Source organism: Pinus tabuliformis, chromosome J, assembly GCF_031772625.1.
Source record: "Pinus tabuliformis cultivar Carrire ecotype Pingquan chromosome J, CPIR1, whole genome shotgun sequence".
NCBI classification, from domain to species: Eukaryota; Viridiplantae; Streptophyta; class Pinopsida; order Pinales; family Pinaceae; genus Pinus; species Pinus tabuliformis.
This window is the reverse complement of record NC_142295.1, coordinates 750,365,703-750,387,114: the sequence shown is the minus strand read 5'-3', so window position 1 is coordinate 750,387,114 and position 21,412 is coordinate 750,365,703. Positions and strand designations below refer to the sequence as shown.

The window sequence follows — 21,412 nt, the reverse complement described above, 5'->3', positions numbered from 1 at the left end:
TCCGCGATCTCCGCGAATAGGTACCTGCACACACGAAGGGGAAACAAACACAAGCGTGAAATCTAGTAAAAGCAACCATACATCAGTCAAAAAAGATGTAATTCACATTTAACCATTGCCTAGACAAATGAGAATGGAACAATAATAGCAGTCATCTATTATTAATCAGAATAGAGAAGAGTACAACCAAATGTTCTGACGTCGGTAACCTTCTCAGGAGGGGCCAGTCAGCATGTATCTCAAGCATTCACCTTTGAGGATGATTCTCCCAAGACAAACAACTCTCTCTCTCACACAAATAGCACAAAACAACCTTCCCTAAGCAATCAATCACTTCCACACCTAGCACACCAAACCTATAGCAGCAATCTGAGCACTACAAGCTCTGTACAATCCAAGCTATTCCAAGCTAAGTCTAACTATCCAAAAAACTAGCTGCCCATGGTAATGGTGAGAGTTTATATAGGAGAAGGAGTCTCCTATAAGGGTGGAAGGATGAGCTTATCTTCAAGGGAAGTTGTTGCAAAGGGTCGAACAGACATGCCATAGAAGGGAGTCGACATTCACAAAGCTAACAACCAAGCCTGGAGTGATCTGGAAGGCTGGCTGTTTGAACAAATTCGCCCAAACTGGATCAGCGCGGATTATGAGGCAACTGACGCGATGTCGCCGCGTCTACATAACTGGGACAGTCATGTCAGCGCGGAAGAACACAGGAAAGGCGCGCTGGCGACCAGCGCGGAAAAGTGATGTCCTTCCGAGCTGGCAGCGCACGGAATACACTACAGGGCGCCAGTCATCGCGGGTATTTTGGGAACAGACGCGCTGATAAACAAAACTTTGGATAAATGGGTTTTTGGGCCAGTTCAGGAAGCAAGAACTTGGTGATTGTGAATTCTGGGCACAGCAGGGTGACTGACAGGGAGGCAGTGACAAATTACTGTGTAACAGATGCCCCCTAAAGCATGAAGACCGAGAGAGTGGGAGGGGTGAAATGCTTTACAACACACGCCGAACTGGAACATCACCAGGAAGGACCGAAATATCTCTGATAGTCAAGTACATGCAGTCGAGGCATGGGCGCAGCCATCCAAAAGACATGCGAAAAGGTCTGTGGAATGGACGCAGCCACCCAACTAAAGAGACCATAATAATGATAAGGTATGGTCGCAGCCATCCATGAAGACTCAGGTATGGGCGCAGCCATCCATCAATGAGTCATGTAATGATCACCCACAAAATCGCAACCTGGACCATAACAGACAGAGATCTAGGGTCTCGCGCTCCGTCCCGATCCGAACAAAGTACAAGTTCAAGCATGTGAATATATGAGTTGAAGTCGAACATGCATGATCATCGTCTGATTACCAGTCAATGATGAAAACTGTTAACAGACGCGAGAGGAACCACCAATAATGACAATGGCCCTCAAGGTACTATAGGTACAATCCGCGGCATGTGAATCAATGAGCTGGTGTCGAACACCCACAGAATCATTCGATCGGAGGCCAATGATGTAAACCTCGTGTCGAACACGAAGAACCTGCCATTAGGGCATGCAGGCTCTAAGGCACCTGAAGGGAGTCTCTAAGTCACCTTCCTGGATAATGAGCTGAAGTCGACAGGAAGTGACCTTGATCGAAGGTGGGCCATAATGTTTCCCACATCATCGACGCGAGACAGAGGAAAAATGATTTGTGTGAGATAGCAGATGAGGTTGTATGATTACAGAAGTCAACTTCTCTTGAACATATCGGCGGCACTGTGGCGGGCTTGGCAGTATTTGACATCAAATGAGTAAGGGTCATGGTGACAGGGCAATAAGCAGATGAGAGGTCAAATAGGATAACCCAAACCCACGGAGGCCAGTGAAAGATAAGATGAGATGGTCCCACCCAGACACGAAGCAGAAGAGTGCCATGTTCAAGAGCGACATACTGCCGACACGACTACGATTATAGTTCCATTTTCCCCACCATTTCTGGCAGGTACCCCGATTATTTTTGGATGACAAGCTTGACAGGGATAGCATATGCTTGAGGAGCGTCATTTCGACAATACCCAATGTCATCAAATGTTTAACGAGCCTGACAAAGGAAAAACTCGGCTTCTTTTCTTGTTTCGAGAGTCTGAAAAGAATGCGGAAAAGGAGACTCCAGGGGGGTCCTTTTTCGTACAGTTGTGTCTCTCGAGCCCGAAAAAGTATAAAACAATGCTCGAAAGAACTGCCCGATCATTACGATCGAGGAGTACTTTTTGTAAATAGTGCTTTTGACCCGAAAAAGTAAAAAAGCGGTCGAAAACACGTCGTTTTAGAGCCGATAACGAGTTCGAAACGACAAAAACCTGGCAATCTTTTTAGTTTAAACGGTCGAAAAAAGAGCTTTAAAGGCGACCGCCTCTCATTTCTTTAACGAGTCGAGAGGGGGACTCGGCAATCTTTTCATCTTTAAACGGTCAGAAAAGAGCTGAAAGCAGACCTCCATTTTTATTCTCTTTAACGAGTCAAAAAGGGAAAAATACTCTGCAATCTTTTCACATTTTACGAGTCAGAAAAGAGCTTAAAGGTGACTCGTCCTAGAGGAACGAGTGGTATAAAGGATAGCAACTGGTTCCGGCAATGGTGGAACTGTTCAAAACATGTAATGGTCAAGAGGCTGGCTAATAAAACCACTCATCGCTGCGGTTCCTCAGGAAAGGATGAACAACCAAGTGAAAGCATATGATCAGCCAAAGAGATGGCGACGATGGAATGAAAACAGCCAAGGCTCATCTAGCAGAATTCGGCGGATAAAAATGGCAATCACGAGATGTAAATCGGGTATGGGTTCATTTTTACACAAGCTTGAACCATGGAGAACTCTGCTTGGATTCGGTTTCATGTTTACACAAGCTTGAAACGAAAAACTATGCTTGTTGTAAGCTCGCATGCCCCCAGCATAATGACGCAAATCAAGGTACATGCCCCCCAAGCTTCATTGCATTCAACAAAGTGGATGGAATGAAGGTTCACTCTCGAGAGCTTGGAAAGACTCGACTTGGATTTCACGAGATCTTAATCAAAGACTCAATTGGAAAAAAGGGGGTTGTTTCATTTTTTAAGGAGCTTGACACCGGAAAGGGACTATGCTCCAACCAGACCCAGTTTCATTTTTTAAGGAGCTTGACACCGGAAAGGAACTATGCTCCGACCAGACCCAGTTTCATTTTTTAAGGAGCTTGACACAAGATCGGGAACTATGCTCCAACCAGACCCAGTTTCATTTTTTAAGGAGCTTGACACCGGAAAGGAACTATGCTCCGACCAGACCCAGTTTCATTTTTTAAGGAGCTTGACACAAGATCAGGAACTATGCTCCATCCAGACTTCATCATAATGAACGGGAAGTGGAGGCCCCCAAGAAAGTGGCTCCGGAGGGAAGGCCGACATCTTGGAAATCAGGACCTAATGCCCCCAAGACACTATGCACGATGGTGTCATCACTGGGTACGGGCACGGGGTAGGTGGCCACGTAGTTGATTTGCGGCGAGGCAGATGCAACTTGTGGATGAAAGCCGGGAGGGAAGGACGAGTGCGCCGGAGGGGCTTGTGGACGAACGAACGATAATTGATCGAACGTCACGATTCTTCCATCGTGTGGAAAACAAACCACACGGAAAAGTGAAGAAACAAGGGCTCCCATGGCATACACATAATCACGACCAAGGAGAAGACTGAAGTCTAAAGAACCTTGGGTAACTGAGATGTCTATATAGACAGTCTTGCCCCCCAAAGTAATAGGAAACTTTGGAAGGATCCCTAATGGCTGACTCGTTCCTCCGTCAAACGCGGTGAGATGCGGTGCGACAGGTACAAGCGATGGGGAACCCAAAGCTCGCCAAGTAGTAACGGGCATAAGACTAACCGATGCTCCTTCGTCTAACACAGTGCCAGGCAGCGCCTTATTGCAAGCATAGGCGGTGACCCAGAAAGGCACGTGGGATGGAAGGGGAGGGGTAGTCAAACGACTCCAATCAAAGGAAATGACCGAACTACTTGGTGGGGGAACCATATGGTTGCCCCCCTGCTCGGAAAGAACCGAATCTAAATTCTCCGGAGAGGTTTCAGGAGAACCTTTATCAAGCTCAGGAGAATCTGAGGAGACGAGAAGAACATGAGAATTTTGCTCTTCCGAAACAGAGTGCTTGAGAGGAGGTGAACTCGAATCAACACTCTTTCCGACCAACGGCGGGTCTGGAACAGGCTGGGGACAGCCAGGTTCGGGAAGAGGAGCCTGGACAAGAGAGGAATCTGAAGCAATCTCTTTGTCAACAAGGGCGCGATCTACAGTTGTAGAAAGACGTTGATAACCGGCGGGAAATGGATTCGGAGGAGCAGCAAGACTTTCCAACACAGCAGAGGCTTTATCCATGAGGGGACAAAGGTGAAGGGGATGTTTGCCTTCACAAAGTCGACAGGGGATTCGAAACTTCCCTTTCTCCTTACCCTTCCCAACTGATGAGGTAGCATCACCGTGAGCTTCAGCGGACGATGTGGGGCGGGCCGGATCGCGAGACCATACTTCTAGTACCCTGGGAATGCCAGGACAATCACGAAGCAGATGGTCCTCCCTGCATAATCGACAAGGAAACTTAACCTTCCGCGGAGGAGCAGAAGGTGACCCGACTTCAGGTGTACTGGAGTGGATAGCTGGACTGAGAAGGGGAACTGTGTGTGTAGGCTCTCCCTTAGGGGACTTCTTCTTCTTGGTCTTCCTCTTCTTCTTCTTAGCCACCTGGTTACTCACATCGAGAATTTCACCAGGCGAAGCACAAGAGGATGACGTAGAAGTAGGCGTCGAAGGGGAGAGATCCACCTTAGGATCAACATGATGTTGTTCAGGTGGAGGGACTGATGGACTAACAGCCGATACGGTAGAGACCAAAGAGGTTGAAAACAACCACACAGGCAACCCGACAGTTAACCCTGGTAGGGACAACGTCGCCATATACGGAGCACCAACATTCCCAAGAGGAGGGAATTGTCCTGGATTCCCATCAGATGGGGAACCTGGGTTAGTGAATCCCGGAAAAGTTGCCATAGCAAACGAAAACGAAACCTACTCAAGCTAACGCACACGAGATCTAATCAGGTGATGTTATTGTGGCCGAATAAATTTTTAAGACACAGGAACTGAACTTGACCTTTTCATGTTTCAAGAGTCGAGAAAAGGACGAAAAGATGACTCTAGTCTCCTTCGAATGTTTAATGAGCACGAAGTGACAAGAAGCTCACTGGCACCTTTTCATTGAGGGAGTCCGAAAAGGATCAAAAGTGACTGCTCTGGAGATTCTAGGTAAAAGGTGTGCCAGACTTTTCGCAAAACCACAGAACACTTTTTAGGGTACGGGTGGTCAATCTTTGTGAATGCTGTGTTCACTACATTGCGAATCGTAAGGCGGCAGACTCGGCTTCCTATAGATAAAGGATAAAAGCCTAGTGGGGTCTCCCTATATACGCGACGGTACGTGGGAGCGCAGTCCGTGTTAGACCACTATTGAGTCACAGAAGGAGGAATCACCCAACCTAATGTGAAACAACAGTGACTATGTTTAAAGACGTCGGAACACGTCTCTAACCTAGACCTCTAGATGCTTGCGTTTAGTTCCAATGCGTTTTTAGATTCATTCGGTTCATTTTATAGTTGATCTTGAGATTAAGTTTCGATTTCAGGCCCTATCGTATGTTCTCTCACAATTACCTAGATGCTAACTACATGCCAAAGAATTTCATTTTGTTCGATGAATTCTAGCTATGAGAGGGTAAAGAATTTTGATCAAACAAAACAAATACAAGCAAACAAGCAACCTAATGCAGCTAAAAGCAAGGAAAGGAAACTTTTTCTTTTGAAAATGCAAATCAACGAAATGTTCTTTTCCTTTTCAATTCTCAAAGCAAAGCTACTAGTTTGATTTTCTTCCAATGGCACAAAGCATCTAAATGAATTTGGAGGAACCGGAACACCAAGCAAATCACTTAATGAAAGCACACAAAGTTCCCAAAACATCCATCGAAGGCTTCCAAATCAAAAGGAAAACTAAGTTCCGCACGAGCTATGTGATCTAAGCTCGGCAAGACAAGCAAGGATTGCAAGCAAGGAGGAAGCGAATGTGAACTGATCGATCCAAACAATCGTAATCTATGCTTGGTAGTGAAGAAATCGAATCAACATAAAAAAGGTGATTCAATAATCGACACTAAAAATCAACCAGCAACAAGCAGTGAAAAAGCCTCAAGCAAATCAATAAGAGGGTTGTGGATGAATGTTGAATAGACAAGTAACCCAAGCAAATGGTTTCTCGATGAAACTTCTAAAGGGCTAGGTCACATGGTCTAAAAACACAAGAGTCACTCGAATGAAATCAAAGAGAGAGCATCCCTTAACCAAAAAGCAATCAAAACAAGCTAATGAGGGACAAGAAACCACAGGGGATAAGAAAGATTGATGAATTCAGGAGATAAAGTTATAAAAACAACTTTTCAGGAGTCAGCGCAACTTTTACACAGACCACCCGAGCTGTCAGCGCGACTTTTGCCCAAAAAACCTAGCTGATCTCAGAAAAACACAGTCGTCGCGGAATTAAGCTAGAAACCCAAGGTCAGCGCGGGTAGAAAGCTAGCAGGTGGCGCTGACATCGCGACTATACACGTCTTTTCCGCGCTGATCCGTTTTTCCAGGATCGTCGCGACTGTTAGGCGTATTTATGCGATGAACAGGATGTTGCAAAAGGGTGAGCGCGATGTCAGCGCGACTGTTAAAATTAAATCCGCGATGGAGCTCAAAAATAGTGACAGGCAAATCAAAACTCCCAAATCAAAACAGCCAATCTTTCAATCAAACAGGGGCATCTCCCAGATCAACCCAGGAAACGCAAAAGACTGATAATTAATCCCCAATTTCAAAAAAAAGAGCAATCAAATTCAAACACAAAGATGGACTCAGGAGACAAAAAGGCTGGTCCCCAGCGGAGTCGCCAAATTGTTGATGAGGTAAATCCCCTCTACGGATAGAGGCGATCCCAACTAGCCCAGCAGGGGTCTAGCAACAATCACACAATGCTGCTACGCATGTTCCTAATTACAATTAAACAAGAGGTAAAGAGCACCTACTTGGATTCCTGCGCTGTCGTTTGACGAAGAGATGTTGCCTTCGCTCCTCCGCTTTGGCTGGTCACAATCCTCCGCGATCTCCGCGAATAGGTACCTGCACACACGAAGGGGAAACAAACACAAGCGTGAAATCTAGTAAAAGCAACCATACATCAGTCAGAAAAGATGTAATTCACATTTAACCATTGCATAGACAAATGAGAATGGAACAATAATAGCAGTCATCTATTATTAATCAGAATAGAGAAGAGTACAACCAAATGTTCTGACGTCGGTAACCTTCTCAGGAGGGGCCAGTCAGCATGTATCTCAAGCATTCACCTTTGAGGATGATTCTCCCAAGACAAACAACTCTCTCTCTCACACAAATAGCACAAAACAACCTTCCCTAAGCAATCAATCACTTCCACACCTAGCACACCAAACCTATAGCAGCAATCTGAGCACTACAAGCTCTGTACAATCCAAGCTATTCCAAGCTAAGTCTAACTATCCAAAAAACTAGCTGCCCATGGTAATGGTGAGAGTTTATATAGGAGAAGGAGTCTCCTATAAGGGTGGAAGGATGAGCTTATCTTCAAGGGAAGTTGTTGCAAAGGGTCGAACAGACATGCCATAGAAGGGAGTCGACATTCACAAAGCTAACAACCAAGCCTGGAGTGATCTGGAAGGCTGGCTGTTTGAACAAATTCACCCAAACTGGATCAGCGCGGATTATGAGGCAACTGACGCGATGTCGCCGCGTCTACATAACTGGGACAGTCATGTCAGCGGGGAAGAACACAGGAAAGGCGCGCTGGCGACCAGCGCGGAAAAGTGATGTCCTTCCGAGCTGGTAGCGCACGGAATACACTACAGGGCGCCAGTCATCGCGGGTATTTTGGGAACAGACGCGCTGATAAACAAAACTTTGGATAAATGGGTTTTTGGGCCAGTTCAGGAAGCAAGAACTTGGTGATTGTGAATTCTGGGCACAGCAGGGTGACTGACAAGGAGGCAGTGACAAATTACTGTGTAACAGGGGGCATTTTATGATAAATCTTATTGAATCTTTTGATAAAATCTAATACAGGTTCACCAAAATTTCTTTTAAGTTCATCAAACTCAGTGAGAATGTAAAGAGGATCTTTTTCACACCCCACTGGTTTTTAAATATATTTTTAAGGTCTTCCCAATTTATAATGGAATTTGCAGGTAACTGCCTATACAAAATTCTTACATTTCCTTCAAGTGACTGTACAAAAAACCTCATGTAAACATTTTATTGTTCAATATTCATGTTATCTTCAAAGTCTAAAAATGCTTGAAGATGGTCTTCAACAGAAGGACCAGTTTCTCCATTATACCTGGGAAGGTATTTCAAGTATCCAGCTGGAAATGCATCGAGATTAGGAGGTAAGACTAAAGCTGTGTATCTAGCCTGTAGAATAGGTCGGAAAGCCATAGTGGGAGGTGTTGTATGAGGTGTTTGTGTCGATGAATAAGTTGAAGAAGCTGAAGAAGGGGTCCAACAAGGTGATTGAGGGTGTGAGGAACTAGTTGGAGGAGAAGAAGGAGGGGATCTCCAGAATGATTTCAAAGGAGTCTTAAGAACTAACTTATGGACCTGTGGATGACTACCCTTCTTTGTTTCAAAAAGTGGATTTGAATACACAGAGGTGGCCTCTTCAGGATGTTCAGAAGTAGAAGCTTCAGGTTTTCTAGAAGTGGGGGGAAATGAATAAGTGGTAGGGGACATGAAATCTGTTGGTTTATGTTATGGTAAATTAACACCAAAGTCAAACTCATTTTTAGGTGATCCTGGTGGTAGTGAGGGCTTTGGATGAGATTCAAATGAATGAATGAGGAATGTTGATTTGAAATCAACTCCAATGTTTAAGAGTTCAGCAACCTAGGTGATAAGTGGAGTAATATGGATTAGATGGAATGTTACTATAAGGATCAAATGATGCTAAATATTCAAACTGCATGACTGAAGAAGAAGAAGAAGAGGGTTGATGTCCCCTTTTAGAACTGGCTTTTCTCAGATCTAAAAGAGGATCAACTAAGTCAGCCTCTCAATGAGATCTGGTGTGCTTAAAAGGTGCCAGTTTGGGAGAGTTGAGTTAACCAGGTGAAGAATTTTAACCTTTCTAAACCTTTAATCACCTTCAAGGAATAGAATACATATCGTTGCCCCAGGAAAACTTAATGAAATTCGAGTCCCCAGTAGCGGCGCCAGTTTGATGTTGTACCTCTGAGATAATAATGGTCAGCTATTATGCTAGAGCATCTAAGATAATTGTTTTTGGGGTTTTCTTTTAATTTTGGAGACGAATGGATGAAACAGATATAAAACTAATGTTCCTAACCTCTTGAATAATATCAATATCTCAGCAGGGGGCTGCTATAAATATTTACACAGTGAAATAGCTTTTATGATGATGAGCAAAAACAAAAAAGTAATATGATTACCACAGTTTTGAAATTGAAAGCTAGATAATCATAAGTATGAAAACCTTTAAACTATGTTTACAGGTTTGAGAAAATACACATGAGCTTACAAAAGATGTTGATGATTTATTAATTTTGAGGGAATTAATTAAAAAAGCAGTCCACTAATTCATTCTATTTATAGATTATCACTTCAGAAAGCCTATAGGAATAGATTTAAATGCAATTACTCCTACCTAGTTATCTCTGCAAGACACAAGTATATGAAGAAAAACATAATGAATGACACTGGAAACACTTACAGGAAACACAAACTGTGCAAAACAGAATTCAGAATCCTTCGCTTCATATTAATGATCCAAAAATATTAATTACATCAAATGTCTAGAAATGCTTCTTCAAGGGTGCAACCCTTAATAACTCATGAAGAGAGTTATTTATACAACAGTAGGACAAAAAATATCCTAAACTGATTTTACAAAAATAGATTACTTACACAATCAAAAATAAAACTGTCTAATGATTTGGCACTGCTTTGGTGCTATGATGCTTGATGACTATCATTGAAAAAGTTGAAAAGTGGTTGAAGCTAGCTGACTGTTCCCTCAAAAACTTAATGTTGTTCAATAATCATTAATCAAGTAAATTTGTTAATTCTTCCCAACGTTTCTTATCTGGGATAGAAATATTTTCTACCCTCCTGTAGATTTTATCCATCTCGGTGTATTTAGTAAAAGTGGGTTTTACCAAAAATATATTCCTGATTTCATCTAGGATGAAGAAAGAATCCATGAGTGTTTTTACTATGAGAGTTGGTGTTGTTGATCCTTTGATATTGGCTACTGAAGTTGCATGGGTGTCCACCTCTGTTAACTTTTTGACATAATCCTCAACTGGCATCAATTTATCATTAATAACCATCATAGAAGGTAAACCTTTGTTGATCAAAGGTTCAACTTTGTTGAGGAATCTGTGAACCATGTTGTTAACATTGTTGCACTTTTATTGTAACTAAAGGTTGATATTTCTCTTAGTGATAATATTCTTTACCTCTAATATTGTTGCAGTTCTGTCACTTATCCTTAACTCCTCAAGCTCATAGTCATCCTTGGAATTTAGAAGTTTGATTATATTAGAAGCAGTCCCTGGCATATCCTCCAGATGCCTAGTTATGGATTCCACTGCATCCTGAGTTTTCTCCAAGAGATCTTTTTGATTGAATATTATCTTATGAAATTTCTTTTTCTAAACCCAACTTGTTTCCTGTGAAAGAATCTGTGAGTTCTTTCCTCAACATTTCCACTTGGCCTTTGATTCTGTTGGTTTCAGTTGTGTGTGAACTGTCTAATATAGACTTCATAAGCTGTAACTCTTTGAGTTCATCCTTTAGTTTATTGATTTCTCCTATGTCGATAGACAGGTTCTAAACAACTTCAGAAAGTTGTTCAACTCCGTTTGCTATACCTGTTGTTGATGTAGTGGCTGTACTAGAAATTGTAGTGATGGGAACTGCTACAAGAGAGACTACATCCACTGAAGTTTGAATGTTCTTGACAGATTCCTCCTTCTCCTTAACCAATTTCTACATCTTCTCCTCCATTTGTTTTATTTGCAAATTATGTTCTATGATGAGTTTTATCATCTCTGACTTTTGGGTCTCTGTCTCCTCGATTTATTTGGCCATTGGATCCTCAGATGCTGGTAGTTTCAGTTATTTCTTTAGTGCTGCAACTTGAGTGTTCTTTTTCTTAATGAGCTCCTCTGCAACATTTATGTTTGAGGGATCATATCCCATCATTAGCACTAGATTTTCCAAAGACTGAATCTTGGTGTCTTTTGCTAATGAGGAGACCTTCTCCAACTTTAATTGTGACTGAATGTTGGCCAATGTAACCTGCATCTTTGACAAACTCATAGCAATATTTGTCAAGGTTGAAGCAATCATCTGCCCAGTTTGTTTGTGCATCTCAAATTAATCAATTGGATGCACATCCTTAACATTAAACTCAAAAGAAGTGTGTTTCTGGTATTGTGATGCATTCTTGGGCTGAGGAACTTGGGCCTGCAAGAAATCCATTTGCATATTCCCCTTCTCAATGTCAAAGACTGAAAGAAGTGTTGCTTGAGAGCTGGAAGAATGCTTCCAGAACTGGGTGTAAGTATTCAACTACAATTCTTCATTATTTCTTTTGATTTCACTAAAGACATGGAAGATTTCTTCTTCTTTATTCTCAGGAATGACTCCAGTAGTTTGAACTATCTATTGTTCATGAGATGTGGTAGACTAAGTTGGAGATTGTATAGACCGTTCACTATACTATGAATCAACATTCATAGAGACTCTTTGTTTCTTTTTCCTGTGAAAAACCTTGAAGCCTTGGCTTGTTACCTCTCTTGCAGGTTGGTGGGCTCCAGTATTGCAGCAATAATGCTGCAACTCCTGGGACTCCCTTCTTTACTCTTCTCAACCCGGTAGTTCGTAACAAACTTGGAAGTGACGGTGTTGTATGCACAAGTACTAACTCTTGCCGCAGCTGTCACTTGGTCACCTGGCACAAGTCCGCTAGGGGCTCAAGCCAACTTCTATGAGCTCGTAGAAGAAGCTTTGTAACTGATGGATGGAAGCTAACTCAAAGGAAGCTGATCTACTTGCAAAAAGAAACTGAAAGCAAAAGAGTAACATAAACCCGAGGATAAGAATTCAACCTTTCCTTCAGAGGGGAAAAAATGAGGTGAAAATACAACACTACCTCGTAGCAAAGAAAGTGAAGATGAACCCTCATCCACAAATGAACAAGTATGGGCTCTGTTGCAAGAAGACAAAAATGAAAGCTTTGTATTTTACCATTGAAAGCCTAGCTGAAACTGAGACTAGCAGGCATCGTATGTCATTTGAGTTTTTTAGTGAACTATTTCTCCATTAAGGAGGAGTGTTAGCATTAATGGATAAAGTTAAGCTTTCCTATGTGTAGGTGTTTTTTGATTTAGAATAGGATTGAAATCCTATTGGATAGGGAGTGGTTCAAACCACCCGTTAGTATGAAAGCCTATATATTGGAGGCTCATCTGACTCATTGTAATTGAGTGGGTGTATGAGTGTTTGTACACTCTCCAGGGATCTCACCTAGGGAGCCATTTAAATAATATATTTTGTTTTTATCACCTTTGTGTTGTAGTGTCGATTTAAAGTCTTTAAAAAATTTGAGAATATTGTATGTATCTAAATTTAATAATGAGAATATAATAAATGTCATCGTAAAGTATAGATGAGTCATTAGCTCTCGAATATATTTGGATGTAACTCCACAACAGTAGTATTTATACATAATATTATTTTTAAATCTGGACTATATCTTCATCATAATCATAGTTTGTATACAAGTTGAAGTCTAATTGTTTTATGGAGGGTGAAGTTTAATTGTTGCAAGCCTTTTTCTTTTTATTGGAATTTTGGAGTTCGATATTTAATTGTTGTATTATTTAAAATGTAGAAATAGATTTAAAGTCTTTAAAAATCTTGAGAATATTTTATCTATCCAATTTTAATATTTAGAATTTAATATTTATCATATTTGATCTTATTTTGAAGGTGTCTTTACATAAAATTACTATTATAATAATTTACCATTCTAATTTACTAAGTCAAATTTACTATTCCAATAATTTTTAACCAAGGGCAAATTTGAAACAAAATTCATTGGAAAATGTATTAAAAAAGATGAAACCTAGAACATTTGAACTAGGATAAATTTGTGATGAAAACCACAAAATAACTATAAGAAAATAATAATAATAATAATTTATATATTAAAAAAGTGTCATAAAAAATTTAGATTAACTACTTATATAATTCTCATTGAAATATATGGGCTTTTAATTAATTTAACCAAAATCTAGAGTTTTTTAAAACTTGAGTTTAAATTGTTTAATATGTGCCTCTAGGTTTTTGAGTGTGATTAATATGTTTATGCATTTAAAAATGTATTTTAAATAGCAAAAAATCACAAATTTGTGTGAAATTATGAAAGAGTCCACTTCCTATTTTAAACAACAACAAAAATCACAATTTTGCTTGACATTGTATATTCTAATGAAAAAGGTTATTTCCTCTCTAAGTGAAACTTCACCAAATAAACACATGTAATGAGCAATGTTAATAACCACATGTAGTGAGAAATATTTTTAAAATTTATGGGTTAATGGGTTATGTATGAGTGCGTTGGTAGCATTAAAATTAAAAATAACTATATTGAATTACAATATACCATGATTAACTATAATCAACCATATCAAATTATAATAAGTGGGTAGTTAAGGTGTGATTGAGTTGGTTGATCAATGATTAGAGGAATTGTTGGTTACTCAATCAATGGTTTTAATCAACGATATTCAATTATAAGAAGTGGGTAGCTAAGAGGTGATTGAGTTGGTTGATCAATGATTAGAGGAATTGTTGGTTTATAGATCTATGGTTAGAAAGCATGTTGGTTAGTGGGTCAATGGTGAAAAGGTTTAGTAAATTAGTGATTGGCGTTATGTTGGGTTATTAATTTAATAGGTAATGGGTTAGATATTAAAGGGTTCATAATAATGGAATGGTCTTAATAGGGTGTGCATCATGTAGTGTATTAGAGATTAGGTATTTAATGGTGTCATGATTAAATAGGATGAATTTATTTTTGTTTTTAATCTGATCCAAAGTTTTTACCCTCTACAATATTTCTTGCATATTGCATTAGGTTTTGACTTTTGAAGATATCCCACAATGTATTACATGTACAAATCAATCATTATGAGAAAGAACTTGAGGAAATGAAACACATAAGAAGGAAAGAATACACTTCATCTCTAAGAAGGTACACACATTTCTGATCTTTATCTCTAAAAAATTAGTAATTGATTCATGAATTTGTATTCTCATCAATCTCATTATTGTTCGTGCAAAAAGAGTAGTGGATTCTCTAGAGGTGCATCAATGCACTGTGGAGTAATAATTTTGGTCTCTACATTTGAATAATGCAATAATAAAACCAATGTTGTACTCATCTACCTTCTCGCAATTTTTCAGTTAGCCACGCTGTTATTTTCAGTATATGGAATGACTCCTAATCAATGTGAAGTATGGAGTGCAGTTAACTGGTTGGATTGGACTTTTCATCATGTCATGGTCATTAGATCAATCAGATTAGTGTACTATATGTTTCTTATCCTTTTGTAAGTAGAGTTCCTTGACCCCTTTTTGATCATTTTTGAACTAGTCTAAGGTTTTCTCAGGGTTTACTTATTCCAAAACTAAGAAACTTGATACAACTTTCTGGTTCAACTCTTTTAAGAGGAGATTACATTACTAACCAAGTGGTACACATTCATTTCAAATTTTAGCTCATATGGTTTTGGTTATAACTTAAACTCATCATAAGAATTCATTTCAAATATGATGAATTCATTTCAAATTGCAGCGTCTCTCATTCATGGGCTTTTACTTTGATGATAATTTAACTAGTGAGAAGTCTCTCATTTTCATGGCTTCAAGGGATTCTATGCAATCTTCTTTGGGTAATGTAATCTCCTCTTCAAAGAGTTGAACTAGATGACAACTATTCATACCTTGGCAATGAAGATCCTTATGAAAAGATAGTTTAAATTACACCAATGATATGATATCGACAGTCATGTATACACTGTGGACAATCTTCTGGAGTTTATATTATTGCACTATGGTTATAATATACTCTCACAATTCTCTCTTTTCGTTATTCGTGGTTCTCTCTTCAAAAAAACTCATTCCTAGCCTTCATTTTTCTCTTATTACATGTGTGCCAATGTTTAATGCCACAATTCTTTAAGACTAATTTATACAAGTAGCTTAAGAATGTTGTCATTTTTAAGATGAGGTAGTATTTCAAGTTAAAAAGATGTATTGTAAAAATGTTAAAGTAATTTGGATTAGATTTATATATAAAATTTTAGTAGGCTTATTAATTAAGAGTATGTGTTTCTTTGTAAGAGGTTGTAAGTTCAAATCTAACAACACATGTAGGACATTCCTAGCCTTCATATGTCTCCTATTACATGTGTGCCAATGTCTAATGCCACAATTCTTTAAGACTAATTTATACAAGTAGCTTAATAATGTTGCCATTTTTAAGATGGGGTAGTATTTCAAGTTAAATAGATGTATTGCAAAATTTTTAAAATAATTTGGATTAAATTATATATAAAATTTTAGTAGGCTTATTAATTAAGATTATGGCTTTCTTTGTAAGAGGTTATAAGTTCAAATCTAACAACACATGTAGGACATAATAGCAAGTCTACAAAGGGGGTAAATGCGGTCTTCATAACAAGTTGGCCCATTTGGAAGGTAGATTACTCCACATGGAATAGCCTGTTCATTACTAGTTCCCTCAGCCATCACTTGGTTTAGGACTAGACAATCCAACTTTGGTGACATCTAAATGCATAATGTCTCTTGATTTATTTCATTTTATGTTCTCTTTTTGTCCTTTTAATGTGTAGAAGAATCAATAACTAGGGTAGTCTTATACTCATGTGATAAGATGTGTGGGTATTTCCGATCATTAGAACCTACATAATAAATTGGCAAAATAGCTTCGTGGGGTTGACTCCTTTGAGTTGGTTAAGATGGATCCCCATGTAGGATGGTGCAAGCTCATAACTTTTCTAAAGAATGTGTATTGAAAAATGTGAGATGGTGCAAGCTCATAACTTTTCTAAAGAATGTGTATTGAAAAATGTGAAGCAAAAATTGAAAATTATTTGCTTCAAGCACAAAAGGTACAAAAATGCACATGTAGAGTTATGTTTTTGTTTTTATTTTTGTTCATGTATCAAACGTTATGTTCAAGCAACTTAAGGATAATTATGAAATTTATGTATCACACCAATCCTTCTCCTCCATTGTACCTTCACATACAATATTGCAGAAACTATTAACACATTCAAAATCAAATTATGTGTAGGTAGAATGTAAAATAATGCAAGCTTTTGATCAAGACAATTCAATATTGAAAAATGGTCAAAAACTACTATGAGAGGAGAAATAAATATGCACCGAAGTGGAAGGAAACAATCTCACCATCAAATTTACACTTAGCAACCTTTTTCCACTTTTTGGGAATAGAGTCTACTTTGTGAGGCATAAAAAGCCTTTAGCATTTATTTATAAGCCCCTTCCCTGTCAAATACATAGCCAAGCATCACATAATATCATGTTGAATATAGTAAAGCTCCAAGTTGCTACCATAAAATTTCACCATGGTTCCTATGAATAGTGAATTAAAGTTGCTATGTGAGCTAAAAGAATTATTTAGTCAATGCTCAACAAAATATCCACTTCTCCTATCAAACAATGTAAATTTATTATGTCATTGTGTAGATTTGTTGATATATCTATTTTGTAGCTATGCTTTAAACTAGTTCATCCAATGGTAAATTTTGAATTTGTTATTTTAGAAAAAAAACTTTGAATATAAACCTCAAGAAGTTAAGCAAGGACAAACAAAGGCTAATCCAATCACCATAAAAGCAAGTGGTAAAAGACTATAAGCTTTTGAACAAGTGATACAATTCAATATTGAAAAAGACCATTTTTTTAATCAAATATTTACTATTGGAACTTGAAAGACCATCTTTGAAGATTGAGAGATAATCTATGTTGGAAAGGTTATACAATCTATAAAGTTCTACATGTCTTCTTTTCCAATTTATCCCTTACTCTATTTCCTTCTCAACAGATACAGCAATTGCTAATTTTATTTTTTTTAAACATAAGTCAACTTCATATTGAACACACAAAAAAATCACACAACATTGTCTCAACTCCATGTTAAACACAAAAAAAATCACACAACATCCTATATTACCACAAATTTCTTACGTGTACATTGTTACAAAGTTATTGTCAATGTAATGCTATAGACCAGAAGTATATGCTTTTGTACAAAGGTATTTCCAATATAATGCTATAGACTAGCGTAAATAACATCCAGTCACTGCTCAAAAACTTTCTACAAATATTAACTTTTCCCATGATATTATTCTTTATTTAAAAATAAAATACTTTACATATGATTTATGGTTGTTTCATGTTAGAGATTGTATTTAAAATATATTTCACTATCGACTAGTTTAAGTTAAGACAAAGCAGTGAAAAACAATAAAATTATCAAGAATCCGTATTTCTTTTTATAATCAACACAGAGTTGACTATGTAAGCGACTCCGTACTGTAAATTATTGCATATGTAGCGTATTGCAAACCTCTTAGAGTACCTGCTAACATAATGATGCGGGTTGAGAGCAGTTTACAGTGAACACGCAATTTTATATAACGTAACCCTTAATATCTAATATTTCTAAGGAACACTTATTCAACGGGCGGAGCACCTTAATATCTTTGAGCACTGTGCCATCCCATCATTCAAATATCAAAATACCAATAAAAACTGAAGGGTTTTACTCAGATCCTAGCAGCTTCCTTCATCTCATGAAAACAACCAGCAAAGCACTGAGAGAGCAGACCTGCATCTACATACCCTGCTGCAGCTGTGACCTGCACCCTCAGGCTTCCCATGTAGCTTGTACTCGTCACCAGAAGAGCCTGCCATGTTCAAATCAAATTGACAAATGAAATTCACAAACTTATGATGCATTGATTTTGCATGAAACAAAAGAAAGGGTGACATCTTACCTGGGGTATCCCCGATGCTGAGAAACATAAAGTTTTAACAATATTTCCAGCGAGAGATATCTGTTCTGGAGGCCCCACCAAATTTGTCACTGAAAGAGTAGTGTTTGCTAGGGTTTTGTACATGCATTTAGCGGATGCCTGTTACAAGATTCCATGCCATAATAAGCACCTCGGTTTCCTCTTCTCTATTCTGCTATACAAATCTAGATGACAATAATCGTAATAATAATTGATGTAGATATGTACTTGTGGTCCTTTCCATTTTGTTAAATAGCGCATCGCTTTGACCATTATGAAGACTGCAAACGACATTTTCTTTCTATCTAAACTTTCTTTTACGTTGCGAAGAATGTCCAGAGGATTATCCAATTTTTCCAACGGTATCTCAATATGTAAAAGCCCAAAATGGTTTCCCCAAGCTGCTTTACTGCTAGATTTAATCATCGGTTTCAAATCCTGCACATTTCCATATGTTAGCAACGTCCATTTGACTCACAAAAGTAATGGTATTCGAACTGCAATGACAAAAGAAAAATTCATTAAATCATACTTTGGCGCAGGACCTGACTCTCGTGTTCATCGCGACCAAAGCAGTTAATCTGAGGTTTTCTACTGCCCCATCAATTTTCTCATCTGCATTCAAAATCTCAATTAGGCGTTGAAAATACATAAATGAGAAAGAGGGAAACAAAAAAACAAAAAAAAAGAGGAGGAGATTTAAGGATTTGATCGGGAAGACCGAGAGTAATCCGCAGGTAGCGTTGAAGTCCATAAAATACCACGCCCATTAGCACATCATTCACAGTCTGTAAAACAATGCAGCAGGGTTCAGCAAAGCCAAATCCTATATTTGTAAAAAGTTTCAAAATTAATAACAAACTGACAAATTACCCCTCCAACAGAATTTTTGATGCGTTGAATGTCTTCCATTGTGAAAGTGGCAGAAGACATGACTTTAGGCATCCACTCCACTCCAGGACCTCCCCGAATTGGCAACTGACTGTCGTCCATCCATTTCACTCTTAATAAATTGCTCATCAAATCGAGCAGTGTGTACCACATTATAAGCACAACCGTGAAAAGCCGCTGGCATACATTATGAATGGTGAACCCATGGATTTGGGATTTATGAGATTGTGGCAAGGGCTGTGTGCATTCAGAAGAAGGACGGCTGCAATTATCAGCCGTGGAAGAGCTGGCAATCAATAAAGACATGAGAGAAGTTCCATCCCCTAGCGTATGATGGAGGTTGATAATAAGTGTCGCTGATGTCGTGCTGGTCTTATAGTTGAGAAAATGAAACTCCCAGCGAGGACGAGAAGGAGGAAGCTGCCTGAGGTGCATATCGGAAATATAGTCATTCACATACTCAGTGTAGTCTTCGAGTCCGGGAGGAAAGTTGGGAACAAAAACATGATCATTCACATCCACTTTCGTTTTCTCCCACTGGGCAACTCCTTTGTCATCCTTTGTCTGCGACCACAGAAAAATGCTCCTAGTCAGTTCAATACAGTAAAAACAGAACAATTCATAAATCCTCCATTAATATAAAAAGTAGGAAAGAGTTAGAACATATGATACCATGATACAAGAGAATCGGGGGTTCTGAGGCAATAGGATATCCCTGATGGCTTGCTTGAAGTGAGACACATCGATGAGTTGGTCGAACTCTAAGATGGTATGTGCACACGCTGAAAATTCTGCAGTGTTGAGAATGTACCCCATTGGACTTACAGGAGGTGTTAATTGGCATTTCATTGCCTCATATTCTCCCTCGGATTCATCCTGAAATCCCATTCCGCTGGCTGGAATGACTTGGGTGGGATGAATAGAAAGGAAAGTGGGGGAAGAGCCGGATGCAACTTATCTCAACACCAAGGTTGTGCAAGAAATGAAATGGATCAATGAATTTTATAGTAATTTGCGGAATTTTTTTATCGGAGGAAAAAAACATTTCATTTCATTACAGGTAAAAATGGAAATTATTATGTATCTCAGATTCATCTGCCCAACCCAATTACAATAAAAAGTTCTACATAAATCTTATCTTTTGTCTTTTTATTTTCTATGTAACTCATTAATTTTAATTCTTTCATCACTCTACAAATCCCCGATCTCTGTCTTATAACCTTTTTTTCCACTTTTTATTCAGTATTCAAAAATGTTTACCTCCCCATAAAATATACTTACAAAAAGAGATCTTCAAATTTAAAGTATTACAAAAAAAGATTCTGTCATGATCTTGATTGGTGAAAGTTATCTGGAAATAATTACATGGAGTTATTTCATACCTATAAACCATTAATATGAGGGACATGTTATAAACCTTTTTTCCACTGATCTTAATCGGTGAAAGTTATCTGGAAATTATTACATGGACTTATTTCATACCTATAAACCTTTTAAACCATTAATATGAGGGACAAGTTATAAACCATTTTTATCCACTTTTTCTTCCGTATTAAAAAATGGTTACCTCCCCATAAGATATACTTACAAAAAGAGATCTTCAAATTTAAAGTATTGCGAAAAGGGATTCTGTCATTATCTTGACTGGTGAAAGTTATCTGGAAATAATTACATCGGGTTATTTCATACCTATACACCATTAATCTGAGGTACATGTTATAAATAGTAATGTTGTTGTTCAAGTATTTTAAGTTTTGTAATTATTTCTGGAAATTTATGTAGAGAATTTTTATTAAATTATTTTAGTTAAAATAAATGGTTGGATTTAATATTTTATTATTTAAAATATATTTTTTAATTTTTTTAAATATTCAAATTATAAAAAAAATTGACCATTTAAATTAATGATTCTAATTAATCCTAATTGAAATTAATGATTCTAACTAATCCTTACAAATTTGGTTAAAGCCCAACAACTTCTAAACAAAGAAGTAAATTGCGACACTTCAACTCGGTAAGGCTGGTTTTTAGCTCTTGAATATTGTGTGTATAATACGTTCTAACAGTTGGTATAGTGTCATTTAAATATTCACGTACTTCTGCATACCCTCGTACTAAAATTATAATTCTTAGTGTCATTTAAATATTCACCTACTTCTGCATATCCTTGTACTAAAATAATTATAATTCTTAGTGTCATTTAAATGT

General features: G+C 38.2%; 1 protein-coding gene and 1 pseudogene across 1 annotated transcript; one reads left to right on the top strand and one right to left on the bottom strand.

Moving 5' to 3' along the window:
• LOC149228904 (DEAD-box ATP-dependent RNA helicase 32-like) overlaps positions 1–15,168 on the top strand; it is a 110,906-nt pseudogene extending 95,738 nt beyond the window's left edge.
• Positions 15,169–17,765: 2,597 nt separating this feature from the next.
• LOC149228903 (medium-chain-alcohol O-fatty-acyltransferase-like) lies at positions 17,766–20,188 on the bottom strand. The gene is made up of 7 exons (XM_089375747.1): positions 19,877–20,188; positions 19,187–19,768; positions 19,035–19,101; positions 18,846–18,928; positions 18,542–18,751; positions 18,296–18,433; positions 17,766–18,205 (listed from the first exon to the last, which is right to left on the bottom strand). Exons 1-7 carry the CDS (start codon positions 20,090–20,092, stop codon positions 18,065–18,067), a joined length of 1,437 nt encoding a protein of 478 aa, XP_089231873.1. The 5' UTR covers positions 20,093–20,188; the 3' UTR covers positions 17,766–18,064.
• Between the last annotated feature and the right edge of the window lie 1,224 nt (positions 20,189–21,412).

Bases quoted from the DNA above. Each gene is read 5' to 3' on its own strand.
- LOC149228903 (XM_089375747.1), bottom strand. From the start codon at position 20,092: ATGGGATTTCAGGATGAATCCGAGGGAGAATATGAGGCAATGAAATGC. The intron at 19,102-19,186 runs GTAATTTGTCAG...ATTGTTTTACAG, and splicing joins TCAAAAATTCTGTTGGAGGG to ACTGTGAATGATGTGCTAAT. The intron at 18,206-18,295 runs GTAAGATGTCAC...TGAACATGGCAG, and splicing joins CAGCATCGGGGATACCCCAG to GCTCTTCTGGTGACGAGTAC.